Source organism: Scylla paramamosain, chromosome 10 (assembly GCF_035594125.1).
Source record: "Scylla paramamosain isolate STU-SP2022 chromosome 10, ASM3559412v1, whole genome shotgun sequence".
Lineage (NCBI taxonomy): Eukaryota > Metazoa > Arthropoda > Malacostraca > Decapoda > Portunidae > Scylla > Scylla paramamosain.
Window position 1 is genome coordinate 26671129 of NC_087160.1, and position 25724 is coordinate 26696852.

The window sequence follows — 25724 nt, forward strand, 5'->3', positions numbered from 1 at the left end:
TTTTTGCAACAAATACTACACATGTCAGTTCATAGTGCAATTTGCTGACTATATGTCTTTTGATGTAAGGATGCTTCCTATAAGTTTTACTTAACTTTCTAAGCATCTCAAAAATAATTGCAATTGGAGTGAAGACTGATCCACTGTGGAAGACTCTCTACCTTCATACATTGTGACCTGCAGCATCCCTCAACTTCCCAGTGGTTCCATCTAACCATTAAATAATCCTTAAAAACAGAAACAGGTTCCTGCCTGTCATAACCTTTCTTCACTGGGACCACAGGAATCACCTGGCCTCATTTCATCATCTTTGGTGGGAGATTTCTTTCTGAAGGATAAGGACTTGAAAAGCAAAGCCTTAGTGGACTCTGGCTTTTTTTTCAAGCCTTTTAGTCCATCAGTTGACTGAACTCCTTTAGTATGACTAAGCATTGGTTGATGTCGGATAAGTCTGACAGCTCCATCCGCCTGCTGCTTCTTGGTCTCTTCTAAAAGGTTGTCCTCAGAGCCACCTGGAGTATTTTCTGCTGTGTGGGTTTCAGTTGCTGCTGATCTCCTCAGTCGACCATTCTTTCTTGGCAAGACATCAAGAGATAAACTAAAACCTTTGTGCTTCAAGATAGAGTTTGTAACTAATACACACTTTTCTGAGAGTGTTGGTGAAGGTTGAGCACTAGATGACACACAAGGCTTTTTTTGTTCAATAAGTTCAAAGGAGGTAGAAGTTTTTATTTCTAATGCAGAGATAAGACCCTCAGAAGAAGATTCCTTGCATTTGTCTCGTGCTTTCTCTTTTTCATGATTATTGAACATATTTTCATCACACTGCGATTTCTGGGGATTTGTACCAAAGCTAATTCTTGGCCGTGATATATGAAATGTTCGGTGATGTCTACTCTTTGTGGGCTCTGATTTACTCCTACTACGTTTCAGAACACTCTGCAGGCCACCCTGTTTATACCTCGTGCTTCGACTGCCCACCAAGGTTGACCCATTGGAGGTCCTGTCCTTGTCACTGGATGAGAGACGTTCTGAGAAAATTCTAAACCGAGCAAACAAAGACTCCTTTTCACTTTTCTTAGGATGCACCTCATCATCTTCAGGTTCATTCTTGGCCTCAGCATGTGGGAGGAGCCGATCCTCAAGGGCTCTCGGTGACACAGTTCGCTCACAGCTGGAGCGCCCGCCAACACTGCTGCGTCGCTCTGAGCTGTTCCTCCGGGATGGGGAGATATGAATGTCTGTGGCAATTTTAAATCTTGATGTCCTTTCACTCACATCCACTTCTGTCTCTGTGTCCATTTCTGTCCCATCCCCATAATCACAGGTGCTGGAACGGTACATGGACATCCGTGATGATGCCCTGCTCCCGATGCTGAAGGAGCTTTCCGTTTTCTGCACAACCCTCTTAGAGTTTTCCCGAGACAGGTGAGTGAGGTGACTATTAGTATTGGGTTTCTCCACCTCCAGTTCCTCCTCTTCAATTGCTGGTTCCAGGATGTTTTCTTGCTCTTCTGAAGCCTTTTTTGCAGCTTCATTTAATTTTCTGTAGTGATCCAATGCAAACCTCACTGGCTGGATGATCAGTTCCTAGAAAATATGAATGATGATCAGTTCCTAGAAAATATAATAGTGCATTTTTAGGCTTTAGTATTACACACACACACACACACACACGCACACTAATTATCACTAAGATTAGACCAAAGCTGGAATATGCTGAATCAGTGTGGTCTCCCCACAAGAAGAAACATGTCAAAAAACTAGAAAGGATATAAAGGATGGCACCAAAGGTAGTTCCAGAACTGGAAAAATTAACATATGGACAGGTTAAAGAAAATTAACCTGCCAACATTGGAACAAAGAAGAGAAAAAAGGAGACTTAATACTAATTGATAAAATGTGGAATAGAGTGGAAGAAATTGATAATGAGAAACTACTGCTAAGAGAAGTAGAAAATACCAGATAAACACAAGGCCACAGCAAAGAATTAAGAAAAAGGAAGATGCTTAAATAACATAAAGAAACATAGTTTCCTAGAGAGAAATATAGAAGTTTGGAACAAGCTAAGTGAGGATGCAGTATCGGCAATGAGTGTGCACAACTTTAAGGAAAAACTAAACAAGTATAAATATGGAGACGGGACCACATAAGCATAGCTCAGGCCCTGTAAATTACAACTAGGTGAATACACACGCACGCACACATGCACACACGCACGCGCGCACACACACACACACACACACACACACACACATACACACACACACACACACACACACACACACACACACACACACACACACACACACACACACACACACACAATAAAGTGTGTTAAGTAATAACTACAAAAGCCAGACAAATATGGAAATGTGTTCATAAAATGTGTATCAATAAATGTTTCAGTAAATTTATATACTTTATGGGCAGTTTAATTTCCCACACTACTTGTACAAATAATGAAGATAGGTTTCTCACATCTAACTCTGGGAGGACCTTCCCTAGAGCTTCAAAGAGAGGCAGCAGGACAAAGCCAATGAAGGAGCACTGTGAGGAAGGCTTGGTCACCTTCTCCCGGTCCATGAATGGAGACACTGGCAGACCTTCAAGCTTCTCCAGATCACTTTGATTGAAGAATTCCTTAAAGAAAAAGTTTTGGTGTGAAAATAAACATGCTCACACACACACAAACACACATGTAAAACACATACACACACACAAGAGATGCTCATGGAATTACAAAATGGGACAAGAAATAATAATAAAAAGTAATGAAGAAAAAGATTTGGGAGTAATGATCCAGGACACACTATCACCTGAAAGGCACATTAACAGAATATTCTGCTCTACATACAGCTTGTAAAAAAACATTAAGGTGGCATTTAACTATTTAGATAAAGAAATGATAAAGAAAATTGTAACAAGCATGATACAACCTAAACTGGAATATGCAGCAGTAAAAAAATATATGGAAACTGGAAAGAATACAGATGATAATGACAAAGATGGTATCAGAATTAAAAGACTTAAGCTATGAAGAAAGACTTGAAGAAATGGGATTACCAACACTACAAGAGAGAAGAAGAAGAAGAGAAAGAGGGATAATAATATAAAAATTAGTAAACAATATAGAAAGAATAGACATAAATTACTTAGTACCACAGATGGAGAAGCAAGAGAGAGATGGATGAGGGGTCATGGGAAGGAAATGAAGAAGAGTGGATGTTCGAGGGCCATCAAGAAATACAGATTCCCATATAGAATTATTGAAATCTGGAATGATTTGAAGGAAGAGGTGGTTGTGGCAAACAATATACACATGTTTAAAGAGAAACTGGATAAATATGCTTATGGAGACAGGAGAGACAGGACAAAGTGAGCTTTGGCTCATGCCCTGTACAATACAACTAGCTAAATAGTTTATGGAATAAGGGAGAAAAATATAACATGCAAATTGAAAAGAGATAAAGAAGAAACAAAAACAGTGAAGGACTTGCTGAAGAAACTAAACAATGAAGATGACACTAAGTTTGAGGAAGAAGTGGAAGAAGTTATTAGACTGGGACCTTATCTGGAAGGCAAAACAAGACCTATGAAAATAAGACTAAAATCACAACAAGCACCAGAAGGGATACTAGAAAGAACATCCAAACTAAGAGAAGCAGAAGACTGGAAAGATATGTACATTAGTAAGAACAGAAATGAAGAAAACAGAAAAAAATTGAAAGGAATGTATGAAGAGGCTAAAGTGAAAAAATGAATCAAGAACAGAAAACAAAATTTTTTTGGAGAGTTTTGGGAGACAAAGTGGTAAATAAAGGAAAAGAAATAAATGAAAATAAAATATTAAAAAAAATAGTAAAAATGAAGGACTGAATGTGATGTATACAAACATAGACAGACTGATACACAGAAAACTGTAATTACAGGACTATTTAAAAGGAAAATCTCAAGGTGGTATGTTTAATGGAAACAAAACTAAAAGAAGAAAACTAGAGTCATTAACAATAACTACAAAATATGGAGAAGAGACAGGACTGGTAAAGGAGGGTGATGTGTAATGATAATGACAAGAAAAGAGGTGAAGACAAAATAGTGAAATATGGGGAAGGAAAAGCAGAAATAGTGAGTGTTAACCTGGAGGATAATAATGGAGAAATACTGATGATAATAACAACTTATGTATCGCCCAAAACAAATTCTTGGAGCAAGGAAGAATATGAGAAAATAGCAGAAGATACCATTCAGTGTTTGAGTAAATTAATCAAAAGTAGTAAAAGAGTATTATTGGGTGGTGACTTCAATTGCAAAGAAGTAAATTGGGAAATGTTCGAGGCAAGAGTAAATAAGATTGCATGGGGAAAAGATTTCTGAAGCTGACTATGGAAAACACAATGATGCAATGAGGGATTGAAAATACAAGATATAGGGGAGATGATGAACCAACAAGGCTAGACCTGATATTAACAAAAGGAATCAGCCTAATTAAAGAATTAAGATTCGTGTGCTCCATGGGAAAAAATTACCATGTAATGATAAATACAGAGACTGATAATGATGTCAGTGAAGAGGATGAATCATACAAAGAAAATAGAAGAAAACATGGGAAAGTGAGTATAGATGATCTTAAAAAACTTTATGAAGAAGTGAGCTGGGAAAAGCTGAAAAGAGCAAATGATGTGCAAGATAAGTATGACATTTTTATGAAACTATATGAGACAGGAGTGGATAAATATGTCCCACTAAACAAACCTAAAGAAAAAAGGAAAACAGGTGTGGTTCAGTGCAAGATGTGCAAGTACAAAGGAAAAAAAGAGACAAAGCATGGATAAGAATAAAAAAGAAATCAAAACCAAAAAAATAGAGAAGACTTTAAGATAGTAAGAAATTAATAAGGAAATATGGAGAGAGGAAGAGAAAGGATATGAAAAGGATATAGATAAAAAGTGCAAGGATGAACCAAAACTGTTCTACAAATTCATAAAAGGAAAAATTAAATTAGAAAGGTTGAAGGATAGTAATGAAACATATGACGACCCAATAGACATGAGTGAATTGGTAAAACAAAAGTTTCAACAAGTGTTCACAAAAGAATCAGAATTTAAAGAACCATAAGATGAGAAGAAAAAAAAATGTGGAAAATTACAGTAATCAAAGAAGTTTATAAAATGATGGAAGAATTGGAAGAAAGAAAAGGAACAGGATCAAATGGAGTATCAGGTTTCATTTTAAAAGAGCATAAAACAATTAATTGAACCAGTATATGACATAATAAAGTGCTCAATATCAACTGGAAGAGTGCCTATGGAATGGAAAAAAGCAGTGTCAGTTTATAAAAATGGAAAGAAAGAAGAATCACTAAACTATAGACCAGTATCACTGACCAGCATAATATGTAAAATCTGTGAAAAGTGATAAAGGAGCAGTGGACAAAATTTCTAGAAAAAACATGATATAATAACAGAAAAAAAGAGTATGGCTTTAGACAAAAGTGATCATGCATAGCAAATTTGATGAGCTTCTATTCGAGTGACTGATATAACACAGGAGAGTGATGGATGGGTAGACTGTGTATAGTTAGATATAAAAAAGCTTTTGACAAACAGGCTACTATGGAAGCTAGAAAATATAGGAGGATTAAACGAAAAAAAATAAAAAACTGGATGGAAAGTTACTTAAAAGGAAAAGAAATGAGAACAGTAGCAAAAGATGTAAAATAAAAATGGAGAAAAGTAGATAGTGGAGTACCACAAAGATCAGTGCTGGCACCAATACCTTTCCTGATCTACATAAATGATATGCCTGAAGGAGCAAAGAGTTACATGAGTTTGTTTGCAGATGATGCAAAATTACAAAGATTTATAAGAAACAACAAAGACTAAAATTTTACAAGAGGACTTGAATAAAATCTGAGACTGGAGTAAGAAATGGGAGACGGAATTTAATGTGAAAAAATGTCATGTAATAGAAATAGAGAAAAAAAGTGAAAAGAGACCAAAATGGATATAAAAAATGGGAAATGAAGAAATAATAAAAGTACAAGGAGAGAAAGATCTGGGAGTGATAATACAGAATAGTCAAGTTGGAGAAATACGTAGGAGATATTCAGAGATACATATAAAATAGTGAGAAATACTGAACAGCATTCCACTACATGGATAAAGATATGATGAGAAAGATAAAGAAAATGAACCTGCCAACATTGGAGCAAAGAAGAGAAAGGGAAGACTTAATACTGATTTATTAACTGCAGAATAGAGTGGAAGAAATTGATAATGAGAAACTACTACTAAGAGAAGTAGAAAACACCAGATACACATGAGGCCACAGCAAAAAGATGAGAAAAAGAAAGATGCTTGAATAACATAAAGAAACATAGTTTTCCACAGTGAAATATAGAAGTTTGGAACAAGCTAAGTGAGGATGTAGTATTGACAACAAGTGTGCACAACTTTAGGGAAAAAACTAGATAAGTGAAGATATGGAGACGGTGCCACACAAGCATACCTCATGCCCTATAAATTACAACTAGGTAAATGCAACTAGGTAAATACACACACACACACACACACACACACACACACACACACACACACACACACACACACACACACACACACACACACACACACACACACAGAGCACATACACACACATACAATAAACTACAAAACTGTAAAAAGAATGAGAAAGAGTTTAGTAGTAATAATAGCAGAGAAATTGTCCTCAGAGAAACATATAAAAAATACAGGAGGAACATACAATTTGCAAAGAAAAATGAGTGGTATTTATGTACCTGGATAAGGGATGGTCAAGAAATTGGTCATGACAATGATTCATTCGAGATTAGAATATCCGATGGTGGTGTGGTTGCCAAGTATGAAGAAATAAGAAAATGAGAGAGAATACAAAGATGACTCCAAGCCTGAGAAATCTGACCTATGACAAAAGATGATCAACAATGTGCCTCCAATCATTGGAAGAAAGAAGACAAAGAGAGGACTTAATTATGCTATATGAAGCAATGAAGAGAATGGAGATGCTGGACAGAGAAGATCTAGTGAGACAGAACACCAAAGGCACAAGAGGACATGGGAAGAAAATCAAATGGGATATGTGTAGAACAGATATCAAGAACAGTTTTACATAGAATGGTAAAAGCCTGGAATGGAATGGAAAAAAAAGTGATTGGTGCAAGGACAATTCATGAATTTAAGACCAGATTGGACAACAGTAGTTGACATAAAAGTGGGACAGAACAGACATAACTCCTTTCCTGTATATCACTACTAGGTAAATACAAGGACACACACACACACACACACACACACACACACACACACACACATACACACACATCCAACAATCTGTAATGTGTATAAAAATGCTGCCTTAGTTTTGGCAGAGGATGACTTAATATATGCATGCACTAAGTAAATTCTTCACTGTCCAAATCTGGGACTGCTGACCTGCATGAGACACTCCAGCCAGGGCTCAGCAATGTCCAGCGGGCGTGCCTCATTGCTGATGTCAGCCACCTTGATCAGCACCATGGACAGCTGATGGAGGGAAAGTATTATGAAAGAGCTAGTTTTCTGTCTTACCATCCCTAAGTTTCCAATCAGTTAATCTTTAATTTCTTCTAATTCTGTCTAAGTGATCATCATAAAACACATAAATCACAAAGGCATTCCATATCCCAGTGTTATCTTTGCAAGTGTAGTGTCACATACCACATTAACATGTGCTCGGTTATCAAAAGCAAATTCTGGTATGATGTCCCTAAAGTCTGAGAGGATTTCATTGTGCCGTGCCATGTCTGTGGCCAGGATGCAGCGGATGATGCCTTCCCGCACCTTCTTGTAGTCCTCTGCTGTCAGATTCCTGAGAGGTGGGTGAAGTGTTGTGAACCATTTAAATTCAGCATAATTTTTACACCATCATCTCTGACTAAATAAAATATATTGCATATCTACAAGAAAAATTTAAACAAGTTGTGAACACAGTATGATAGGAAGATCATATGGATCAACATTTTTCCCAAGCATTTCATTTTAAGAATACTGTGTTATATCCAAAATTTTTTTTAACCTGCATAACAGCTGCTTAAAATTGTTTTAATTCCAAATAATATGGTAACATCTACAATATATAGATCTTAAACATTTCTGACCATTCTTGACAACATGAAATCTTAAACCATTCTGATGAAACTCCATTTTAATCATGCAAGTTTTGCTTCATGGAAATAGAGAGTCGTGAAATTCTTACTTAAATATATTGCACTCATTCCGTTCCAGGACACTGAAGGCCACAGAGCAGTGATGATTCTCCAGTGGTGAGATGTCATTGTAGCGCAGGGCAAGTTCAGTCCTGGCGTTGATCTGTGGGAGGTTGAGAGGTAAGGTGTAGGAATCATATCATGAGGAGGACTGTGCTGCACTGCTGTAGCAGTACATCTGATATCAGCACAGCACCAATATCCTGTGTGAAATAAGTATAATAGTCTTTATCTTCTAGTCTTACACAGCAGTAGGGACATGGTAGAAGATAAGGGAATGTCAGACTATAAATGAAGTGACTTAAGAGTTGTAGGCATAAAGAAAAAATATTAGGCACTCCATTCATTCAGTAGAGTAAGCTCCTATAAGAAAGCCATTAGTATTGAAAGGATCTAGCACTTGCACAAAATTGATGTGTACACTTCAATAAATACACACATTCTCACTCTGGTTTGGTGATCAGCTTGCTCTTTTCACAGGTAACTTTATTCCCTCACCTGATAAATATTGTTGAAGCCCGGATGATCAAGGTCATGACAGACGCAAGAGGTAAGTAAAATGAGAGCATCAAGGTCACCCAGTCGTCTCTGAAGGTCACACTTGCAGATCATCCCGTACATCTGGCAGCAAGGGGAGCACCTGGCTTAGTACAGTGGCACCAGCACCAGCATACTAATAATGTATACCTATCACTTTTAGTTTGCAGCAAAGTGATTTTACTAAACTTTTATTACTCTTTAAGAATTTAGACCTTTGAGGTGAAAAATTTGGACATCAGGTGAATTATACATAATTTATCACGTATATCATTATACATCACGGAGGGAAAAATCCATATTTGGGTGAGTGAATGCCTATGAATAGTGTACAGTTTATTACTCTTTATGAATTTAGATTTTTGAGATGGAAAGTTTGTGAAAAACATGAACTATACCATCACAAAGAGGAAAGAATTAATGAACAGGTGAGTGCCTGCCACTGAAGAATATGATGGAGGCTCTAATATCAGTTATGACACTAAACTACTATTTTCCACAGCATGATATGGTGGGAGAGGAGCCCCATCTACAGCAGCCAAACATTCTTATAGAGGTGTTGCAGATATAGCAGTGCCTTACCATCTGCGTCACACAGAAAGCGTGCATGAAGTTGTGGAAGGGCACTTGGTTATAGCAGTGATATACCCTGCACAGGAACCTTCGGAACACTTCAGTCTCAATCCCGAACTTTGACAGGAGTCCAAGATCATTGTACCTGAGGGGGAGAATGTTGGCTGATCTACAGGAGAAATGAAACTGACTGACTGACTAACTGGCCAAATTAATGACTGGGAAACACACACACACACACACACACACACACACACACACACACACACACACACACACACACACACACACACACACACACACACACACACACACACCACACATGCAGCGGCAGCGGAGCTGACAGGATGTGTTTCCTAGTGCTTTGCATATAGAAGGAAAGAAAACACAAATTGCTCACGGTGGAACAAGATACATTATGAAGACACAGGAATACCTAGGTATTAAATAGGGAGGAGAGAAACAATATGTGAGTAGAGTTATCCTATCTCTAGGAAAGTTTGGTTGGTTTGTTTACACTGGACAAAAAAGGTGGAGGGCAGCACCCTAAAAGAATGGGGGTCCTTTGAAGGTTTTATTGGTGAAGAAGAACTAAATTATAGACTGCAGTGTAGAAAAATTTTGTATATGGAAGAAGTGATGGACAAGTTATTAGAGAGAATAAAGACACTGGAGGCACACCAGAAGGAGACAGATGAGGAGTTGGTGACTATTACAGCAAAGTTGATGGAGATCAAAGATAAAAATGAAAAGTCAAAGGTGGAAAATGACTGTTTATAGAAGCAAATAAAGGAAAAAGTAGGAACTGATCAGAGAGGAAATGAGGAAATGAAGGCAAGTGTAAAAGATGTGAAAATGAAGCGAAACAAGTGGTAAAATGAGCATAAATTTGAAGAAGAATCACTAAAGAAAATAATAGAACAACAATAAAATGAGAAACAAAACCTCAGACAGAAAGTGGTAAATGTTATTAAAGAAGAGAAAAAGTTAGTGGAAGACACTGCAGAAAATGTAAACAAGTAATTACATTTGGTTTAAAGGAAGAGAAAATAATAAACAGAATTCAAAGAGAGGAAAAAGAAAAGGACCTGTTGAATAAGTTACTAAAGAAAGTGATGGATGAAGACAGCCAGGTAGTAAAGCAAGTGAGAGTTCCATAGAATTGGGAAATATGAAGAAGAAAAAATGAGACCCATAAGAATAAGGTTTGCAACACAGGTACAAGCAGAAATAATTAACAGGTCTTGGAGATTGTCTGGAGATGAAGAATATAGGAATGTAAGGATAAACAGGGATACAGATGAGACTGAAAGGTTGAAGCAAAAGGGGCTAGTAAATGAGGCTAAACAAAAAAACAGACAATGAACGGAGGAGGAGAAGAAGTTTTTAAAAAAAGTAATAGATATGAGAATAAAGAAATGGTACATCAAACAGTAAGTAAGGTATGTTATACTAATGTAAATTGACTAATGTCAACGAAAATGGAATTAAATGAAATGTTAAACAGAACTGCACCGGATAACTTGTCCCTCACTTCTTCCATATACAAAATTTTTCTACACTGCAGTCTATAATTTAGTTCTCCTTCTTCACCAGTAAAACCTTCAAAGGACCCCCATTCTTTTAGGGTGCTGCCCTCCACCTTTTTTGTCCATGTGGTATGTTTAACAGAAACCAAAATAAAAGAGGAAATTAAGTTGAGATTTGCAAAGGAAGGATAGAGCACATGGAGGAGAGACAGAAAAGGAAAGGGAGGAGGAGGAGTGATGATATTGGTAAAAGATGATATTGTTGTTGAGGAAGCGGAATATGGTGATGAGTGAGTGTTGTGACTAAGATCAAAGGAAGTAAAAAAAAAAAGGAAAGTTATTGCGATATATATACCACCAAAAACTAATGCATGGGAGACCAACAGATATAAAATTATGCAACTAGGAACAAAAAATAGCATAGAGGAAATGATAAGAAAAGTAACAAAGTCCTCTTAGTAGGCAACTTAAACTCTAAAGGAATTAACTGGGAGGAGATGAAAGTGAAAGAAAATGTCAGGTCATGGAGCAAAGAACTTATGCATACCATGATGGTGAATACAATGAGATAGTGGGTGAATGAACCTACAAGATGCAGAGAAGAACCATCACAGTCGGGCTTAGTGTTTATGAAAACCCCAGAAATTAGGCCAAGTATACATTGTCTAAGTCCAATGGGAAGAAGTGATCATGTGACAATAGAAATAGTACTACAGAAGGAAACAGTGTTGCACTGGAAAGAACAATTCAGAAATGGGAGACAGAACTATGCTAAGGCAAACTTTGCAGAGCTTAATAAATTTTATGGAAAAATTAATTGGAAGGAGCTTTTTGAAGGTTAAGTAATACAAGAAAAGTATGAGATATTTTTGAGCAAGTAGGGAGAGGGGTGCAACAGTTTGTTCCAAGTTATAAAGTGAAAAACTGGGAAGCATGAAAGGTATAATGCAAGGGTTATAGAAGCAGAAAAAGAAAAAGGACAGGGCATGAAGGAAAATGGTGAAAAAACTGAACAGAAATACTAGAGAAGAATACAGACAGGCAAGGAATGAATATGGTATATTATGAAGAGAAGAAGAAAGAAATTTTGAAAGTGACATAGTAAGAAAATGCAAAGAAGAGCCCAAACTCTTCTACAGATACATAAATGGAAAAATGAAACATACAGATGACATAAACAAGTTAAGAAGAGAATGAAGAATTTATGAAACTACTGAGATGAGTGAACTAATGAATGAGAGTTTTCACTCTGTTTACAAAGGAAACCAAATTTTGTGGCACTGAAAGTGGCATCACAGAATGAGGGAATACAGGAGATATGAGTAAAGAGACAAGAAATCAAGAAACTGCTGGAAGAGCTGGATGTTAGAAAAGCTATGGGAGCAGATCAAGTAAATGGATGGATATTAAAAGAATGCAGAGAACAAATGAAGGAACCCATAAGGGATATAATCAACAGCTCATTGAAAGAAGGAAAAGTACCAAGGGAATGGAAAAGAACTAACATAATCTCAATATACAAAGGGAGAAATAAAAAGGGAACCATTAAATTACAGACCAGTGCCATTAACAATTATTGTAAGCAAGCTTTGTGAAATAGTAATTGAAGATAGATGGGTGCAGTATTTAAAAGATGAAAAGATAATCACAGAAAAGCAATTTGGATTCAGGAAAGGGAGATCCTGTGTCACAAATCTTTTATATGAGAGTAATAGATGGAGTGCAAGAGATGGACATATGGGTTGATGTGGTATACCTGGATCTCAAAAAAGCATTTGATAAAATTCCTCACAAAAGTTTTATGTGGAAGTTAGAGAATGAAGGTGGATTAAAGGAAGCAACACTGAGATAGATGGATGATTATTTACAAGGGAGAGAAGTGAGAACAGTAATCAGACACTAATTCAAGTTGTCACGAAGTGACAAGTGGGGTACCACAAGGATCTGTGTTGGCACCTATTATGTTTCAAATATATGTAAATGATATGACAGAGGATCTAAATAGTTATATAAACCTTTTTGCTGATGATGCAAAAGTAATGAAAATAATATAGGATGAAAATTACTGCAAGAAGTTACAAGAGGATATTGACAAGATACATGCATGGAGCCAAAGATGGAAACTAGAATTTAATGCCAGAAAATGCCACATGTTGGAAACAGGAAAAGTAAAGAGACCTTCATGAAATTACAAAATGGGAGGAGAAATAATAACAAAAAGTAATGAAGAAAAAGATTTAGGAGTAATGATCCAGGACACACTATCATCTGAAAGGCAAATAAACAGAATATTTGGCTCTACATACAGCTTGTTAACAAAGATTAGGGTGGCATTTAGCTATTTTGATAAAGAAATTAAGAAAATTATAACAAGTATGATGTAACCTAAATTGGAATATGCAACAGTAGTTTGGGCTCCATACAGAAAAAAAAGGTATATGGAAACTGGAAAGAATATAGAAGAAAGTGACAAAGATGGTACCAGAATTGAAAGACTTAAGCTATGAAGAAAGACTTGAAGAGATGGGATACCACTACTACAACAGAGAAGAGAAAGAGGGAACCTGATAACGATGTACAAATTAGTAAACAATATAGAAAGAATGGACAGAAATGACTTGGTACCACAAATGGAGGAGAGAGAGAGATGGATGAAGGGGCATGGGAAGAAAATAAAGAAGAGTGGATGTTTGAGTGATATCAAGAAATACAGTTTCCCATATCGAACTATTGAAATCTGGAATGATTTGAAGGAAGAGGTGGTTGTGGTAAACGGTGTACACATGTTTAAAGAAAACTGGATAACTATGGCTATGGAGATAAGACAACATGAGCTTTGGCTTGTGGCTTGTACAATACAACTAGGTAAATACACACACCGACACACACCAACACACACACACACACACACACACACACACACACACACACACACACACACACACACACACACACACACACACAGGACAAAACATACATGCACTACCATCTACCAACAGAGCTATTAAGCAAAGAGGAACATTATCAATAGCAAACATGTAGGGATTCAGCCCTTAGCACTTGAGGCAGGGGTGGCAGATACGCACATGTGCTGTAGGAGCAAGAGAATTTCCCAGTCCTCCCATGCCCAGTTGTTGAATGAGGGCAGTCTCAGGAGCTCCTGCGTGTCCTTGCCTACCACACCATCACTGAGGGAACAAGAAAGGTGATCTGAAACTTGAATATGAAGAATAGATCTGGTCTACAGAAAAAAATCGTGTACAGATTTCCATATATGGTCCATGCTCTGGAATGTTTCAATATCTTACTGGAACTACTTTTACCATGTTTTAGTGAAGTTATTTAGTTTTTAAAGTCATCTTCATAATTTCATTCAAGGTTCAACAATGATTCTGCAACATATATATGGAAAAATACCCATGAAAATCTAACTAATCATCGCTGTGGCTCTTGGAAATCTTTCAATGACAGAACAGGTCATTTAAGCATACAACCCTAATGTCCATACGGTGAATACACGAGAGATGCTTTCTGAGGATGGGTGGAACTGTATGAACATTAGAACATAAGGACAAAAGAAAATAAGGGAAGCAGCAAGAATCCACCAGGTCTACATGTAGCAGTTGCTGTATGAAACATTATCAATTTCCACCTATCATCCTCATCCATAAATTTGCCTGATCATCCTTTAAAACTCCCTAATGACTCAACACTCACAAACTGATTACTGAGTCCATATCATTTAACTACCACTTTAAGAACCAGTTTCCTCCTATCTATTTTCTAAGTCTTTTCAAGCTTGTACACATTATTTCTTATTCTCTCCTCCTTACTGATCCTGAGAATTTTATTTACATCACCATTGTTATATCCCCTATAACACTTAAAGACCATTGTACCACTTAAAGACCTCTATATCGCTTAAAAACCTGTGTGCTACTTAAAGACCTGTATACCACTTAAGAACCTCTATACCATTATATTAAAGACCTAATAATATTCTCACCATATTTCTCTAAATTTACTGCACACTGTTGCCACCTCGTCCTCGCCTTTCCTTCGGTACTCCACATTCTTCCAGTAAGGGTGAGGACTCCCAAGATTCCCGAGAGGCTCTCCAATCCCCTTCTTGTAGAACCCTGCAGGAGGTAATGGTAGTTGTTTTCACGTGCAATGTTAGAGTAGCCAAAGGAGGGCTGACAGAGAGAAGTTAAGAGAATGATGCCTGCATGAAGGTTATCAACATTATTAAGAAGTGGAAACATGAGACAAAACTACTAAAATAAACCACAGAGAGAGAGAGAGAGAGAGAGAGAGAGAGAGAGAGAGAGAAAGAGAGAGAGGTGGCACCACTAAAATCAGCTAGCGTTACTCACCCAGCCAGGATAGATGCTCAGTAGTTTCCAGCCTCATCCTGAAGGTCTCCACCGCACACCTCAGTTCCTCAACCACGGGAGGCAGGTCTGCTCGGAGGGCGGCCACGCTTCGCTCGACCTCGCACAGCCTGTAGAAGTATGATGCCTCTCTTACTTACATGTATACGTACTCTCATTTATTGCTTCTACTTAGTTACTATTTCCCATTGCTCCCAACTTCTCTCCTTGTTTCTCACATACATGAGTATGTACACCTATGCAAGTATTATACACACACATTCTCTCTCTCTCTAACACTTCATTCATCATAAAAAGAAAGAAAAAATCTTTAGAGCATGGCGCGAACAATTTTGTCCAACTAAGATGTGTAGTGTGTGAAAGGTCTCAGCCTTGCTTATAGATCACTCCGTGAGCTCTAAGTTTTCACAGGGAAGATAAGACACGTGATTCTCAAGGCCGTGAAGAATTGCCATAACTACACGTTCTCACATGCACTCGTAAGAGAGAGAGAGAGAGAGAGAGAGAGAGAGAGAGAGAGAGAGAGAGAGAGAGAGATTAGCTTAACACTCCCATCACGAGATAGGAGTATCAGACTACTAAAGCCTTCTGAATGACTGAACTTCAAATTTGATTTGCGTTGACTGAAACATGAATGCAAAAACAACAGCGATTCAGCGAGCCCTAAGAGACAGGTCGCCAGTGACTAGTGTAATGTTTGTGTTGACACGCCATCACACGCCTGGGCCAGTCAGAATTGTTGGTATGAAGTACTGAAGCTTCTGTTGAAGACGTAACCTATTTATCTATTTTTTTTTTTTTTCCAGTATCGCAACTATAAAGTAACTCAGAATCTGAATGTCTCTTGGCAATTTTTTGATTGCTTTTCGTGCAGGATATGGGATCGAACTAAATATGTTTTCATTGTTTGAAACACCATTGAATTCCAACACTGAGTTGCTTTTGAAGGGAATATATTTAATTCCTCTCCAATTTATTGCTTTGGTGTTCGAAGAGAAAGGAGGCTACCGGTATGTTGAATTGTGCCTTGTTTTATATATTCTTTATATCGCTAGAAGGAACAAATCAAGGTGTGTGATATGAAAAGTTAAAGAAAAACAACAGAGAGGAAGGGAGGGATGATATAGAGGAAGTATTGGGCGGTAGAGGTGAAGGACATTGAATGAGCTGTCGGTAACGGGAGGGCGGCGTGTCATTGATCTTGCCGCAGCTTAGTGGGGACCAGTCAGGGATAAACTATTGGGAGTCCCGCTGAGGCCTGATTATTGGAAGGTGTGGTGGAGAAGGAAGTTTTTAAGAAAAAGGTTACCATGGTAGAGATGAGTGGCTGCATATATTTTTCGTTTCTCCTTATAGTCATATCTGTTTTATTTTTCCCCTAAATTATAGCCTGTTTCTGCATGAATGCTGTCCCATATGTTCAGAGAAAACTCGTATAACTTGTATAACCAACACTACGACTTTCACTACCAAGACTACAGATTACGGCTACCATTACCATCATCATCACTACCCTTACTACTTTCACAACAACAACAACAACAACAACTACTACTACTACTACTACTACTACTACTACTACTACTTCTGCTGCTGCTACTACTACTACTACTACTACTACTACTACTACTACTACTACTACTAGTATTACATGAAACACGCCTCTTATCGTAATATTTCTTTCATCGCTTCTGGACACATGGGTAGCCATTCGGGTGGTAAGGCTCCTGCTCACCACATTTTCCGTGCCGTGTTCCTGAGGTGGCCAGCAGGGCTACATTTCCAGATGGTCGGGGAAGTGATTTGTTTTCATTTTTATCCCACCCAATAATAACTTTCAAATTACAAGTTACGATTGATAAATATCGTCTTTTTTTCTTAGCACCGCTTCAAAATGCTGGTGAAAATATCACTGCACATTAATGATAGTATAGACACGCAAAAATACGAACAAAAAATAGTCATGCTAAAGGAATGAGTTGGGAAGACATGAGACTGAGTGTTACCTAGCAGACAGGAAGCAGCTATCAGTACCAGAATCTGAGTCATGCTGTTTGTTTACTGACAGGAGGTAATAACGGTGACCAAAAATTCTACATGTAGATTTCTAGGCTGACTGACACGAGGGAGAGCACAGCCTTGATTCATCTGCACCACCGAACTGTCACCAGATTTTTTTAAAGCTAAAAGCTGGATATATGGGAGTTGGGAAAAGAATATCCATTCTGATGAGTGGAAATGCATATTAAACGTGGTTTTTCTTTTTGACATCGTAATAAAAATCTGAACCCTTGTTTATCACTGTTCCTTGTATGGGAGTTGGGAAATGAATATCCATTCTGATGAATGTAAATACATATTAAACGTGGTTTCTATTTTTGACATCGTAATAAAAATCTGAACCCTTGTTTATCACTATCTATGCCTTCCCTTCCCTTCCGGGAGTGACGGTGACATGCTGCTAACACCTTGAGCGAAGGCCGTAACAGACATTAACATTCCAACATTACATCGGCCCGCCAGGCCAGGCAGTATTGGACGGTGATTCATTATCAGTGAGACACGTGTGAAACCTTTATCATGACTAGAAAGTATGGGACGAGTACACCGCAAAGTTTACAAACAGTTAGTGAAACAGTAAAGTTTAAGATGTCAGTTCTCCATTTGAAGTGATACGATCACGAAAATGCGGGACAAACAAAAGAAGCGAGATAGACGTTGAAAAAGCGGCACTGACCCGCCTAAAAGCGGGACTCGAACATACCCAGACTCGCATCATGAAACTTGAACACTGGAAGCAGGAAAGGGAAACGACATTTGTTACTAAGAATGATCCGAACTGTTATTAAGCTAAAAAATAATCAAGAAACAAATCGCTAGTTTTCTGTCATCCTCCATACAACAATGGGAGGAGGGGAGGCAAACGACACATCAAGAATTATCCAAACTGTTATCAGGATGAAAGGGGTCAAGAAATGCACTGCTAGTTTTCTGTCTCCGTCCATGTAGCCTACCTTTCCTTGCTCTGCTTCGCTCCTCTCGCATATCACCTCCCTCTCAGAACAAGTTGTAAGAGCTCATTTAATTATCATCCTAGTTTCTGACAGCAATTTTTAAACTTGTGCGTTCAGTATACGCAGTTCCTGTAAGTGTGGGAATAGCTCTATACATACTGACATTGCAACGTATTGATTTTCAGTGTGATATGTGCCAAGTTATTATTATTATTATTATTATTATTATTATTATTATTATTATTATTATTATTATCATTATTATTATTTATTACTACTACTACTACTACTACTACTACTACTTAATTGTAATGAACTGAACTACTACCACTATTACGAACAGAATAATTGCTTACTGCACACAGTCTCTCTCTCTCTCTCTCTCTCTCTCTCTCTCTCTCTCTCTCTCTCTCTCTCTCTCTCTCCTCTCTCTCTCTCTCTCTCTCTCTCTCTCTCTCTCTCTCTCAATTCCAGCGATAGTGGACATGATATTAATATCTTGTTTTCATTTTCGATAAACTTTTCATACAATTTTCAAAACGCGTAAAGGTTACCTATATCAATTACGTCGTCATGGCCACGTCAAAATAAATAGATTGACGCTCAAAATTAATATGAACACATACAATTGAATTTAATAAAAAAAAAAACTTATTTCACGTTTAGCGCCAGAAACCAGGACCCTCCCTAAAAAAGAAAAATCATTAACGTAATGTAAAATATTGCTTTCGAAATTATCGTCTGCCTGTCTGAGTGTCTGACGGAGGTATTGGTTAAACCACCATGCAATCAAGAGTCCTAAATTGCGGTAGAATTAAGAATAAACCACCACGTGTTGACAACAATTTCTTTTTCGCGCGTAGAATAGGATGGCTGAGAGAGAGAGAGAGAGAGAGAGAGAGAGAGAGAGAGAGAGAGAGAGAGAGAGAGAGAGAGAGAGAGAGAGAGAGAGAGAGAGAGAGAGAGGATGTGGATAAAGATATGTACATTTACAGATACATATATAAACTCAAACACACACACACAAACACACACACACACACACACACACACACACACACACACACACACACAGAGAGAGAGAGAGAGAGAGAGAGAGAGAGAGAGAGAGAGAGAGAGAGAGAGAGAGAGAGAGAGAGAGAGAGAGAGAGAGAGAGAGAGAGAGAGAGAGAGAGAGAGAGAGAGAGAGAGACTGCTCATTTAGTTCTAGTTGATCAGGTGCAACACTCAAGCTACTGAGGATAAAAAGTAAAAAAAAAAACAATAATAATAAAAAAAAAATGAAAACTGCATTACCAACTGACTATAACGCCATTACAAGTAGAGGCAAGCCAGGTCAAGATGAACTCACCTCTGCTCCAGGTCCATAAGGTCAATCCCCAGCCGGTTCAGCTTCTCTCCTGCAGAGGGCAAGAAAAATGTGTGTTGTGAGATTGGGTTCAGGCCAAGACAAGAGACTCCACTTTGGATCTTTCTGTCAGTCTCAATGTCCGCCTGTCTGCGAGGACCCGCTCTTTACTTGCAGGAGGGAGCGACTCAAGCCCACTGGCGCCATCTGTTATTGATGCCCCCAGACCAAGGCAAATATATCCTGTGGCCGAAATAGTGCATGGTGTCTTTTCTTATCTATTTTATTCTTTATTTAGTCACTCATCTACCAGGCAGTCTCTCTCTCTCTCTCTCTCTCTCTCTCTCTCTCTCTCTCTCTCTCTCTCTCTCTCTCTCTCTCTCTCTCTCTCTCTCTCTCCTAAAGTATATCATCTGGTCTACAAGCACAGAGAAACAGCAGTCATGCAGGCAGAGGAGTGATTTATGCAAGTATGTATTTTCGAAGCAAAACTTGTTTGAAAGCAGAGGCATAAGAAGTTTTCAGAGACAGATAACAACTCCACGGAGACCGGAATGCACATCAAACGGCAGGCAATAACCATTTCAATCTTGACTGATGCACGCTTGGAAGATCTTGAGGCAGGTTGACTTGTGACGAGTTGTACGTACGTAAGTCGTCAAAGGAAGTTTCAGAGACAGACAGACAGACAGACAGACACGAGTTGCCTTGCTCCCTCCCTCCTGACAACACCTGCTCTGCTCCCCTGCATTGGTTACAACATGGGAGTGAAGGGAAACGTGCGTTTCTGACCAACACTTCAATACAGCATTATGATCTGACTCCCTGCACACGACTGTAACTTGGTGGTGGTGGTGGTGGTGGTGATGGTGGTGGTGGTGATAATTGATAGGTGGTGATGGTGCTGGAAGTCAGGGAGGTGGATGATAAGTGTTGTTGTTCGTGGTGGTGGTAGTGATGTCGATAATACTTGATGGGCGTTAGTAATGAAGGAGATAAATATGGTGGCTGTTAATGGACAGAGGGTGGTGTTGATGATTGCAGTGGTGGTGGTGATGGTGGTAACAGCTGCAGCATTAGAACCTGCAGGCATCCTGAAAAAAAAAAGCCACAGAGATTATAAGTCTGTTTCAGGTGAATGTTTTTCCCATTAATGATGCAAAATACTTATCAGACTATCACTAGAATCAACTAAAAAAAATTCCCCGATAACATCCTCTACAGCCAGTTAGGAGCAGTCGAGACAAGACATAGAGACGTTTGAAAATGTAGCAGTTCCCTTTCCCTTCAGCGAGGCGAGTTTAAGACCCACAGCAAGGAACTCCACTTTTGCTCAACACTACAATATGAATAGAGGCTGAAAAGAAAACAAAAAAAGAAGAAAAAGAAACTAGCGAAAACTTCACCTCACACACCACTGCATAATGGACAGGATCCTCACACATGCATTTCCCTGATGGAGAAGTTGGCGAGCATATCAAAGGGTACACTTTACTCTATACCAAGCTCTGTTCTTATTACCTTTTATCCCCAGGCCAATACAGAGGGTCAAATAGAAGATCCAGGCTATCTCAGTTTACTTTTCTGGGCTGTTTCCGGGAGCCCCCTTTTATTGACAATGTGTGGTGCAATGGTACGGTGGTTGGATTACGTTTAGATAGCTGTGACAGTGTGGTGGTGGTGTGGTCGCGTGATAGTGGGGCGTCTGTCTCTTTTAGTAGCCATACAATATAGGAGGGTGGTGTGAGTGTAGAGGTGTGAGTGTGGTGTGGCGAGGAGGATGGTGTGGGTGTGGGTGTGGTGGTGGCGTGGTAGTGTAGTGATGTGGCGTCACCTGGGGCCCCTTTATTAAGCTTGCTACAGAGTATGGTGTGGGTGTGGTGGTGGTGTGACGTCTGCTGGATCCCTCTTATCAGCCACAGAGTAGAGGAGGGTGGTGTAGGTGTGGTGGTATGGCGGTGGTGTGATGTCTGCTGGAGCCCTTTTATTAAGCTTGCTATATAGGAGGGCGGAGAGCATGTGGGTGTGGTGGTGTGGTGGTGTAGCGGAGGTGTAGCGTCTGCTGTGGTCCAGACTCAGGTCACACAACAGGAACTTATTTCACCACACATGTGGTTCCTAAACTTTTTAACAAGACGCCTGCTTTTGTTTTTCGCAAAATTCTCCGCCTACTTTTACACTAAGTAAATTTCATTATTATCTATTAATGTTATAGTGAGCACTCCAAATCAATCGATGCCTGCACAGACTCTAAACTATTATTTATAGGAATATAAGCCCATATTTTTAAACATTTTGGCTTTTCATGTACAGTTTTCTGAGACCACAGAAATTATTAGTCGGATTCTCATGGAAGTTTTTCCCTTGGATTAGGCGGGAATTCTTGTTAACATATCGCTAGAATCATGAAAACATCCTGGGAATCTCCACTCATTCCCACTGAAGCACATTATGCATTCACACAAGTCGTGAAGATAAGACGCCGAAACGTATTGGTGATACAGTTATAACACCTTAACTTTATCTCATTATGGTACACAAACAAGATCTGAAGGAACAGTACCTACGACACATCTTTGCTGCATCCCAATGTTCATTACGAGAGTTAAGCTTGCGTCTCTCCCTCGCGTGCTATTTACCAGTGTGACCCTTAGCTTCTTAACGCGTTCCTGCAGATTTGAGGAGGCACTGAGCTCTAAACTTAAACCATAACCTGAGTAATCATGTCTTAAAATGTTCCCTGTCCTCCCTTTTCTTCTCACTGTCCGGGATTGCAAATTCATCTACTTAGCTTCGACTCAGTGCAGGTGGCTCCGGGAGAAACAAGGGCGCTGCGAGACTGAGAGGAAGTCACGTTTGCAGGAATGACGTAAGGACTAAAGGCAAATTGAGGAGGTGATAAAACAAAACTCTAGTCACGTGTTTCTTCGCTCGCCCCCCTGCCTTGTCCAGTCAATTCGGGTAGCAAAAACATGTTAACTGCTTCTTGTCACTTCACTCTGCACTCACTGTAGGTCACTGAAGATAATGAACTGGAGTTCAGGGGAAGAAAAAAGTAGTGAAAAATATGCGTTTTTCCTCGTTCCTTTACAGCACACGTTGTAAACTCTTGACGATACTTAAAATTGAAATTCCGGAAATTTTATGCACGCATTTCTTAGCATGCAATAAATTTTGTTGTGAAATGTCAAATTACCATAAAATTACTCTCTCTCTCTCTCTCTCTCTCTCTCTCTCTCTCTCTCTCTCTCTCTCTCTCTCTCTCTCTCTCTCTAGGTAATAATTTCCTGATGGAACATAATAATTCACTGGGATATGGAATAATTTTACAGAAGATAATGGCAGACGTGACGCATGACGATTTTTTCCTCCTTTCTTTACTTCCCCTCCAGATATTTATTTCCTGACGCCGCTATATGAATTATCAGCGACGCATAACCTTCATGGAAATTCACTACTGTGTAATATACCCAGAGGAACTGAACATCCGTATCAGCTTCATGGAGGCAAGATAAAGGAGTGGACGAGAGGGCGCACCTGTTTCCATGGGAAGGACACGAGCAGCATGAATGGCAAGCGTCTCATCAATGGTGTTTACTGGAATACGATGACAGCAGACCAGAGCAGACCAGACCCCGTCACCTGGCTGCTGTCTCTTGTGTTGTCTGCTTCCATTGTTCAGAGAGAGAGATAGATAGATAGATAGAGAGAGAGAGAGAGAGAGAGAGAGAGAGAGAGAGAGAGAGAGAGAGAGAGAGAGAGAGAGAGAGAGAGAGAGAGAGAGAGAGAGAGAGAGAGAGAGAGAGAGAGAGATACTACATACATGCATACAAACAGGGAAATAGAAAGCCATGTAAACTGAAACAAAACAGGATATCTCACCCATTCAACTGTAATACTACTACTACTACTACTACTACTACTAATAATAATAATAATAATAAGAGGAAAATAATGGAACACGAGACAATTACAACAGCAGCAGCAGCACGAGGGAAGAGCAACGAACGATCTGTACGCCTAAGTAAAGTAAACCCAAGTCAAGCCAATCTCAGTAAGCAAGTGACTCGGATGACTTTCACATTTCCTCTTTTAACCGCCGCCACTGATGCCACCACCACCGCCGCTCACATAAGCAACTCTAATTAACCTGCCGGCAATAAAGTTGTGGTCTCGGGAGGCAGGTGTTGGTTGTGGCTGGGAAAAATGTGCAAATGAAAGTAAAATGTTAAAAGTTATCACAGTTTTGGGACCTGCGGCAGTGACGACCTTTAACGGCAAGTAGAGGCGAGGCTTCCCGACCGAGCTGAGCTGAGGGGGGGGGGAGAGGCAGAGTGGGAGGGAGGGAGTATAGAGGGAAGGGCAGGGATAGACTGGTGGTTTACGGGTGCAAAGGGTGAAGGAGGAACGATAGAGAGAAGGGCAGGGGCAGGGTGGTGGTTTACGGGGGCAACGAGTGAAGGTGGGAGGATACGGGAAGGGCAGGGGCAGGGTGCTGGTTTAAGGGAGCAAATGGGAAGGAAGGGAGGGAGGATAGAGGGAAAGAGCAGGGGCAGAGTGCTAGTTTGTGGTGGTGGTTAGGGTGCCCAGAGTACAAGAAGGAAAGGAGAGATTACAGCAGCCATATAGAGAAAAGGATAGTATACGAGAATAAATATATTGAGAAAACAAAGAGCGCAGTTCATAAATTTGGGACAACAGGAGAAAATAAAAGGAAAATAAAGAGGAAAACCCAGACTGAGAAAGGACACGTCATGGAGCGCCGTTTCAAAGCTAACATTCCTGACTCAACACAAAACAAGTACAGACTGAAGGATAAATGGTAAGAGGAGTGAGAAATTTGTAAGAGGTAGGAGAGAATGGTGATGATGGTAATTTTTGGTGGTAGAGAGGACAAGAGGAGTAGAGGTTGAGGATTAAGGGGTAAACGGTGACAGGAGTGAGAAAAGAGCAAGGAAACAGTACAAGTTGGTGGTGATGGTATACGTAAGTAAGGAACGGGTGACGGAGGAGGATGGGATGAAGGAATGGGAGAAGAAAGGGGAAAGAGGGAGTGAGGGAAAGGGAATAAGAAGGAGAAGAATATGGAAAGGTACTAGCGGATGGTGATGGTACAGATAAGGTAGAGGGAGGGAAGGAGGAAGGGATTAGGAAATGGGAAGAAGAAAGGGGAAGGAGGGAGTCAGGAAAGGGAAAAATAAAGAAATGAAAATGGAAACAAATGAGTTGAGATGACAGTAAAGAATGACGTATAGAGGGAAGCAAGGAGCAAAGAAGGGAAGCTAAATGAGGGAGTTAGAGAAAGGAAGGAGAAGGAAAAAAGAAATGGGTAGTGATGATAGCTAAAGATGAGACATATGTGGACGGAGGAAGTAAAGAAAAGGAGAGTGAGGGGCTGAAGGAAGGGAAGAGAAGGGGAAGGAGAAGAGCAGGGGTAGGTGATGATGACGAAGAGGAGGAACAGTACGATGAAGGGTAAAGGGGTGAGCGGTGAGGGGAATGAGTGATGGGTGAGGGACTGAGGGAATGAGGGGAGCTGTGGTCTGGCTCATTCCTCCTCCCCCTCATTCCCCTCTATTCATCCCCGTGCCTGTTTGACATTTGCCGGTTTTTGCTTTACTGTTATTTTTTTTACCTTGACATAATCTGATTAGTATTTCCCACATTACATTGGCTGTTTTCCTTTTATTTTTAAATCACTTACCCGTGTCTCGTGTCTAGGTAATCTACGCCAGATCTAATTTGTCAATTTTTTTCTCTGGTACTCTCTCTCTCTCTCTCTCTCTCTCTCTCTCTCTCTCTCTCTCTCTCTCTCTCTCTCTCTCTCTCTCTGTCTCTCTCTAGCGTGTTCCATTATTCACCTGCCTCGACCATTATATATTGAACCTATGATACAAATGCACGAAAAAAAGAGAAATTGAGAAAAAATAAAACTTTCACTTGAACGATATTATCACCAAATGCCACTTGCAGTTAGTTACTTGCAATACATAAACAAGCGAAAACTACTTGTATGTCCTTGTGCAACGTATATATATATATATA

At 39.4% G+C, this 25724-nt stretch overlaps 1 protein-coding gene across 5 annotated transcripts in view; it reads right to left on the reverse strand.

The window, feature by feature from the left end:
* LOC135104451 (high affinity cGMP-specific 3',5'-cyclic phosphodiesterase 9A-like) overlaps window positions 1-25724 on the reverse strand; it is a 209027-nt gene continuing 183303 nt past the window's right edge. For 3 of the 5 annotated variants that reach the window (XM_064011901.1, XM_064011902.1, XM_064011900.1), the window contains 11 exons: window positions 19683-19731; window positions 15300-15427; window positions 14930-15062; window positions 14010-14111; window positions 9404-9539; window positions 8783-8905; window positions 8275-8387; window positions 7737-7887; window positions 7473-7562; window positions 2482-2643; window positions 1-1590 (listed from right to left, as the gene is read on the reverse strand). In XM_064011901.1, the coding sequence (XP_063867971.1) occupies window positions 256-1590; window positions 2482-2643; window positions 7473-7562; window positions 7737-7887; window positions 8275-8387; window positions 8783-8905; window positions 9404-9539; window positions 14010-14111; window positions 14930-15062; window positions 15300-15427; window positions 19683-19731 (2522 nt within the window). In that variant the 3' untranslated portion in view covers window positions 1-255. Of the gene's footprint in view, window positions 1591-2481; window positions 2644-7472; window positions 7563-7736; window positions 7888-8274; window positions 8388-8782; window positions 8906-9403; window positions 9540-14009; window positions 14112-14929; window positions 15063-15299; window positions 15428-17052; window positions 17434-19682; window positions 19732-25724 lie in introns of those variants that run through there. The other 2 variants (XM_064011903.1, XM_064011904.1) reach the window with 2 other exon arrangements.